Source organism: Pan paniscus, chromosome 5, assembly GCF_029289425.2.
Source record: "Pan paniscus chromosome 5, NHGRI_mPanPan1-v2.0_pri, whole genome shotgun sequence".
In the NCBI taxonomy this organism is placed as follows: Eukaryota; Metazoa; Chordata; class Mammalia; order Primates; family Hominidae; genus Pan; species Pan paniscus.
The window spans coordinates 93,492,943-93,500,323 of record NC_073254.2 but is presented as its reverse complement, the minus strand read 5'-3'; the positions used below and the strand labels follow the sequence as shown (position 1 = coordinate 93,500,323).

Sequence of the window (7,381 nt, the reverse complement as noted above, 5' to 3'; positions counted from 1 at the left end):
TCCGTCTCAAAAAAAAAAAAAAAAAAAGAAAGAAAGAAAGAAAAAGTGGACTGTGAAAACTGAAAGGACTAGAAAAACTACACTACAAAGATACAGAAACCAAGAAAGCACCATACGCGTTTGCCTTCAACTGCTTCCCAACTTGTTTTCCTCTTCCAATTTGATTGTGGTTTCCTCTCCAGAAGGAACTCCACAGTACTTAGCGTTGGCCACATAGTAGGTTCTCAAATACTTGTTAATAAATAAGTTTGTTCGAGAAGCTGGGCAATGATATTCTACAGCTGGAAGAAGAAACATAATGATCTAGTAATTAGCTCATTAAAAATAAACGTTCTTCTTTCCTCAGAGGAGCATTTCCCAAGGCCTGCCTTGATAGCCATCCAAAAAGGCCAAGCTCATCCAATCTTGCCCTAGATTTATGCTAAAATGCAGTTACAATCTATAGGATGACAGAAAACGACAGCACTTATTTAAATATAATAGGCACTTATTTAAATAGGAGAAGCTGTGACTTCATAGCAAGTGTTGGGGTTAGGAAACTGGGTGGATAAACTTGCTGATGCTGTAGATCTTAGTCTCTACATGAGATCATGTGGAAAATCTGAAAGCATTTTAGGTTCCTTATGTTTGCAATCAAATGACTGTACACCTTTTAATTTAAAAAGTACCATGAGGCACACACACACACTCGCAGGAACTTTTTGGCGTAACAAAACTAGAATTAGATCTAAAGCTAACTGTAGGATTGAGTCTATTCTAAACTGAAAGCCTGGACATCTGGAGTACCAGGGGGAGATGACGTGTTACGGGCTTCCATAAAAGCAGCTGGCTTTGAATGGAAGGAGCCAAGAGGCCAGAACAGGAGCGGATTCGTCGCTTTCACGGCCATCGAGCCGAACCTCTCGCAAGTCCGTGAGCCGTTAAGGAGGCCCCCAGTCCCGACCCTTCGCCCCAAGCCCCTCGGGGTCCCCGGGCCTGGTACTCCTTGCCACACGGGAGGGGCGCGGAAGCCGGGGCGGAGGAGGAGCCAACCCCGGGCTGGGCTGAGACCCGCAGAGGAAGACGCTCTAGGGATTTGTCCCGGACTAGCGAGATGGCAAGGCTGAGGACAGGAGGCTGATTGAGAGGCGAAGGTACACCCTAATCTCAATACAACCTTTGGAGCTAAGCCAGCAATGGTAGAGGGAAGATTCTGCACGTCCCTTCCAGGCGGCCTCCCCGTCACCACCCCCCCAACCCGCCCCGACCGGAGCTGAGAGTAATTCATACAAAAGGACTCGCCCCTGCCTTGGGGAATCCCAGGGACCGTCGTTAAACTCCCACTAACGTAGAACCCAGAGATCGCTGCGTTCCCGCCCCCTCACCCGCCCGCTCTCGTCATCACTGAGGTGGAGAAGAGCATGCGTGAGGCTCCGGTTCCCGTCAGTGGGCAGAGCGCACATCGCCCACAGTCCCCGACAAGTTGGGGGGAGGGGTCGGCAATTGAACCGGTGCCTAGAGAAGGTGGCGCGGGGTAAACTGGGAAAGTGATGTCGTGTACTGGCTCCGCCTTTTTCCCGAGGGTGGGGGAGAACCGTATATAAGTGCAGTAGTCGCCGTGAACGTTCTTTTTCGCAACGGGTTTGCCGCCAGAACACAGGTAAGTGCCGTGTGTGGTTCCCGCGGGCCTGGCCTCTTTACGGGTTATGGCCCTTGCGTGCCTTGAATTACTTCCACGCCCCTGGCTGCAGTACGTGATTCTTGATCCCGAGCTTCGGGTTGGAAGTGGGTGGGAGAGTTCGAGGCCTTGCGCTTAAGGAGCCCCTTCGCCTCGTGCTTGAGTTGAGGCCTGGCTTGGGCGCTGGGGCCGCCGCGTGCGAATCTGGTGGCACCTTCGCGCCTGTCTCGCTGCTTTCGCTAAGTCTCTAGCCATTTAAAATTTTTGATGACCAGCTGCGACGCTCTTTTTCTGGCGAGATAGTGTTGTAAATGCGGGCCAAGATCTGCACACTGGTATTTCGGTTTTTGGGGCCGCGGGCGGCGACGGGGCCGGTGCGTCCCAGCGCACATGTTCGGCGAGGCGGGGCCTGCGAGCGCGGCCACCGAGAATCGGACGGGGGTAGTCTCAAACTGGCCGGCCTGCTCTGGTGCCTGGCCTCGCGCCGCCGTGTATCGCCCCGCCCTGGGCGGCAAGGCTGGCCCGGTCGGCACCAGTTGCGTGAGCGGAAAGATGGCCGCTTCCCGGCCCTGCTGCAGGGACCTCAAAATGGAGGACGCGGCGCCCGGGAGAGCGGGCGGGTGAGTCACCCACACAAAGGAAAAGGGCCTTTCCTTCCTCAGCCGTCGCTTCATGTGACTCCACGGAGTACCGGGCGCCGTCCAGGCACCTCGATTAGTTCTCGAGCTTTTGGAGTACGTCGTCTTTAGGTTGGGGGGAGGGGTTTTATGCGATGGAGTTTCCCCACACTGAGTGGGTGGAGACTGAAGAGTTAGGCCAGCTTGGCACTTGATGTAATTCTCCTTGGAATTTGCCCTTTTTGAGTTTGGATCTTGCCTCATTCTCAAGCCTCAGACAGTGGTTCAAAGTTTTTTTCTTCCATTTCAGGTGTCGTGAAAACTACCCCTAAAAGCCAAAATGGGAAAGGAAAAGACTCATATCAACATTGTCGTCATTGGACACGTAGATTCGGGCAAGTCCACCACTACTGGCCATCTGATCTATAAATGCGGTGGCATCGACAAAAGAACCATTGAAAAATTTGAGAAGGAGGCTGCTGAGGTATGTTTAATACCAGAAAGGGAAAGATCAACTAAAATGAGTTTTACCAGCAAAATCATTAGGTGATTTCCCCAGAACTAGGGAGTGGTTTAGATCTGAATGCTAATAGTTAAGACCTTACTTATGAAATAATTTTGCTTTTGGTGACTTCTGTAATCGTATTGCTAGTGAGTAGATTTGGATGTTAATAGTTAAGATCCTACTTATAAAAGTTTGCTTTTTGGTTGCTTCTGTAACCCAAAGTGACTAAAATCACTTTGGACTTGCAGTTGTAAAGTGGAAACTGCCAATTAAGGGCTGGGGACAAGGAAATTGAAGCTGGAGTTTGTTTTAGTAACCAAGTAACGACTCTTAATCCTTACAGATGGGAAAGGGCTCCTTCAAGTATGCCTGGGTCTTGGATAAACTGAAAGCTGAGCGTGAACGTGGTATCACCATTGATATCTCCTTGTGGAAATTTGAGACCAGCAAGTACTATGTGACTATCATTGATGCCCCAGGACACAGAGACTTCATCAAAAACATGATTACAGGGACATCTCAGGTTGGTGGGATTAATAATTCTAGGTTTCTTTATCCCGAAAGGCTTGCTTTGTACACTGGTTTTGTCCTTTGGAGAGTTGACAGGGATATGTCTTTGCTTTCTTTAAAGGCTGACTGTGCTGTCCTGATTGTTGCTGCTGGTGTTGGTGAATTTGAAGCTGGTATCTCCAAGAATGGGCAGACCCGAGAGCATGCCCTTCTGGCTTACACACTGGGTGTGAAACAACTAATTGTCGGTGTTAACAAAATGGATTCCACTGAGCCACCCTACAGCCAGAAGAGATATGAGGAAATTGTTAAGGAAGTCAGCACTTACATTAAGAAAATTGGCTACAACCCCGACACAGTAGCATTTGTGCCAATTTCTGGTTGGAATGGTGACAACATGCTGGAGCCAAGTGCTAACGTAAGTGGCTTTCAAGACTATTGTTAAAAAGCTCTGGGAATGGGGATTTCATGCTTACACAAATGGGCATGCTTGTGTTTCAGATGCCTTGGTTCAAGGGATGGAAAGTCACCCGTAAGGATGGCAATGCCAGTGGAACCACGCTGCTTGAGGCTCTGGACTGCATCCTACCACCAACTCGTCCAACTGACAAGCCCTTGCGCCTGCCTCTCCAGGATGTCTACAAAATTGGTGGTAAGTTGGCTGTAAACAAAGTTGAATTTGAGTTGATAGAGCACTGTCTGCCTTCATAGGTATTTAGTATGCTGTAAATATTTTTAGGTATTGGTACTGTTCCTGTTGGCCGAGTGGAGACTGGTGTTCTCAAACCCGGTATGGTGGTCACCTTTGCTCCAGTCAACGTTACAACGGAAGTAAAATCTGTCGAAATGCACCATGAAGCTTTGAGTGAAGCTCTTCCTGGGGACAATGTGGGCTTCAATGTCAAGAATGTGTCTGTCAAGGATGTTCGTCGTGGCAACGTTGCTGGTGACAGCAAAAATGACCCACCAATGGAAGCAGCTGGCTTCACTGCTCAGGTAACAATTTAAAGTAACATTAACTTATTCCAGAGGCTAAAGTCATTTCAGACTTTGGATTTGCACTGAATGCAAATCTTTTTTCCAAGGTGATTATCCTGAACCATCCAGGCCAAATAAGCGCCGGCTATGCCCCTGTATTGGATTGCCACACGGCTCACATTGCATGCAAGTTTGCTGAGCTGAAGGAAAAGATTGATCGCCGTTCTGGTAAAAAGCTGGAAGATGGCCCTAAATTCTTGAAGTCTGGTGATGCTGCCATTGTTGATATGGTTCCTGGCAAGCCCATGTGTGTTGAGAGCTTCTCAGACTATCCACCTTTGGGTAAGGATGACTACTTAAATGTAAAACAGTTGTGTTAAAGATGAAAAATACAACTGAACAGTGCTTTTGGTAATAATTAACTTTTTTTTTAATAGGTCGCTTTGCTGTTCGTGATATGAGACAGACAGTTGCGGTGGGTGTCATCAAAGCAGTGGACAAGAAGGCTGCTGGAGCTGGCAAGGTCACCAAGTCTGCCCAGAAAGCTCAGAAGGCTAAATGAATATTATCCCTAATACCTGCCACCCCACTCTTAATCAGTGGTGGAAGAACGGTCTCAGAACTGTTTGTTTCAATTGGCCATTTAAGTTTAGTAGTAAAAGACTGGTTAATGATAACAATGCATCGTAAAACCTTCAGAAGGAAAGGAGAATGTTTTGTGGACCACTTTGGTTTTCTTTTTTGCGTGTGGCAGTTTTAAGTTATTAGTTTTTAAAATCAGTACTTTTTAATGGAAACAACTTGACCAAAAATTTGTCACAGAATTTTGAGACCCATTAAAAAAGTTAAATGAGAAACCTGTGTGTTCCTTTGGTCAACACCAAGACATTTAGGTGAAAGACATCTAATTCTGGTTTTACGAATCTGTGGAAACTGCTTGAAAATGTAATTCTTGAGTTAACACTTCTGGGTGGAGAATAGGGTTGTTTTCCCCGCACATAATTGGAAGGGGAAGGAATATCATTTTAAGCTATGGGAGGGTTGCTTTGATTACAACACTGGAGAGAAATGCAGCATGTTGCTGATTGCCTGTCACTAAAGCAGGCCAAAAACTGAGTCCTTGTGTTGCATAGAAAGCTTCATGTTGCTAAACCAATGTTAAGTGAATCTTTGGAAACAAAATGTTTCCAAATTACTGGGATGTGCATGTTGAAACGTAGGTTAAAATGACTGGGCAGTGAAAGTTGACTATTTGCCATGACATAAGAAATAAGTGTAGTGGCTAGTGTACACCCTATGAGTGGAAGGATCCATTTTGAAGTCAGTGGAGTAAGCTTTATGCCAGTTTCATGGTTTCACAAGTTCTATTGAGTGCTATTCAGAATAGGAACAAGGTTCTAATAGAAAAAGATGGCAATTTGAAGTAGCTATAAAATTAGCCTAATCTACATTTCTTTTCTCCTGCAGAGTCTAATACCTTTTATGCTTTGATAATTAGCAGTTTGTCTACTTGGTCACTAGGAATGAAACTACATGGTAATAGGCTTAACAGGTGTAATAGCCCACTTACTCCTGAATCTTTAAGCATTTGTGCATTTGAAAAATGCTTTTTGTGATCTTCCTGCTGGGATTACAGGCATGAGCCACTGTGCCTGACCTCCCATATGTAAGTGTCTAAAGGTTTTTTTTTTTTTTTTTGGTTACAAAAGGAAAATTTTTGCTTAAGTTTGAAGGATAGGTAAAATTAAAGGACATGCTTTCTGTTTGTGTGATGGTTTTCAAAATTTTTTTTTAAGATGGAGTTCTTGTTGCCCAGGCTAGAATGCAATGGTAAAATCTCACTGCAATCTCCTCCTCCTGGGTTCAAGCAATTCTCCTACTTCAGCCTCCCAAGTAGCTGGGATTACAGTCATGTGCTAATTTGGTGTTTTTAATAGAGATGAGGTTTTTCCATGTTGGTCAGGCTGGTCTCAAACTCCTGACCTTAGGTTATCGCCTCGGCCTCCTAAAGTGCTGGAATTACAGGCATGAGCTACCATGCCTGGCCAGGACATGTGTTCTTAAGGACATGCTAAGCAGGAGTTAAAGCAGCCCAAGAGATAAGGCCTCTTAAAGTGACTGGCAATGTGTGTTGCTCAAGATTCAAAGGTACTTGAATTGGCCATAGACAAGTTTGTAATGAAGTGTTATCGTTTTCCCTCATCTGAGTCTGAATTAGATAAAATGCCTTCCCATCAGCCAGTGCTCTGAGGTATCAAGTCTAAATTGAACTAGAGATTTTTGTCCTTAGTTTCTTTGCTATCTAATGTTTACACAAGTAAATTGTCTTAAGATTTGCTGGATGACAGTAGAAAAAAACAGGTAAGGCCTTTAATAGATGGCCAATAAATGCCCTGATAATGAAAGTTGACACCTGTAAGATTTACCAGTAGAGAATTCTTGACATGCAAGGAAGCAAGATTTAACTGAAAAATTGTTCCCACTGGAAGCAGGAATGAGTCAGTTTACTTGCATACTGAGATTGAGATTAACTTCCTGTGAAACCCAGTGTCTTAGACAACTGTGGCTTGAGCACCACCTGCTGGTATTCATTACAAACTTGCTCACTACAATAAATGAATTTTAAGCTTTAAGATGAAGTGGCATTTCTTTTAACAGTTACTATGTTGGAATTGGTTACAAATTTTGGAGTGGATTTCAAAAGTGAGAACTAACTTCAGTTGATTTCAAGGTAGTGCTTGGCTTTTTTTGTTTAGACAGGGTTTTACTCCTGCCCTGGTTGGAGTGGAAGTTAACGGCTAACTGCAGTCCTGACTTCTGGGCTTAACTGATCTTCCCTGAATAGCAGGGACCACAGGTTTTTGCCACCACGCCTGGCTAATTTTTGTATTTTGCCATGTTGCCAAGGCTGGTCAACTCCTGGGCTCAAGTGATCTGCCTGTACTGTATCTTTCCCAGTTAATCTGATATTTATCTTTCAAATCTCAGATGTGCCAGGGCCTCGGCAGTGACTCAAGGAAGAACCCATGTGCTCTTAGTGGGACGCGATTTGTTCAGACCTACTAACCTCAACTCAGTTTCAGTTCTTTATAGTGGAGAATGTTGACAGTTTAC

At 45.3% G+C, this 7,381-nt stretch overlaps 1 protein-coding gene across 3 annotated transcripts; it reads left to right on the top strand.

Moving 5' to 3' along the window:
- The first annotated feature begins 793 nt into the window (after nucleotides 1–793).
- Nucleotides 794–6,900, top strand: EEF1A1 (eukaryotic translation elongation factor 1 alpha 1). 3 transcript variants are annotated; one of them, XM_055113880.2, is made up of 8 exons: nucleotides 794–1,133; nucleotides 2,585–2,758; nucleotides 3,123–3,302; nucleotides 3,411–3,707; nucleotides 3,791–3,941; nucleotides 4,029–4,285; nucleotides 4,375–4,609; nucleotides 4,705–6,900. In XM_055113880.2, the coding sequence occupies exons 2-8, from the start codon at nucleotides 2,615–2,617 to the stop codon at nucleotides 4,827–4,829; spliced, it is 1,389 nt and encodes a 462-aa protein (XP_054969855.1). In that variant the 5' UTR covers nucleotides 794–1,133; nucleotides 2,585–2,614; the 3' UTR covers nucleotides 4,830–6,900. The 3 variants fall into 3 exon arrangements, with proteins under 3 accessions (XP_054969855.1, XP_003809576.1, XP_054969857.1); XM_003809528.5 differs by having other exon boundaries at nucleotides 797–1,639; XM_055113882.2 differs by lacking the exon at nucleotides 794–1,133 and adding an exon at nucleotides 1,631–1,729.
- Nucleotides 6,901–7,381: the final 481 nt, after the last annotated feature.

What these genes read in the sequence shown, in the direction of transcription:
- EEF1A1 (XM_055113880.2), top strand. Translation starts at nt 2,615, where the DNA reads ATGGGAAAGGAAAAGACTCATATCAACATTGTCGTCATTGGACACGTA. An exon ending in TTGAGAAGGAGGCTGCTGAG is followed by an intron (nt 2,759 to 3,122) that starts GTATGTTTAATA and finishes TAATCCTTACAG; the next exon opens with ATGGGAAAGGGCTCCTTCAA. An exon ending in CTCAGACTATCCACCTTTGG is followed by an intron (nt 4,610 to 4,704) that starts GTAAGGATGACT and finishes TTTTTTTAATAG; the next exon opens with GTCGCTTTGCTGTTCGTGAT.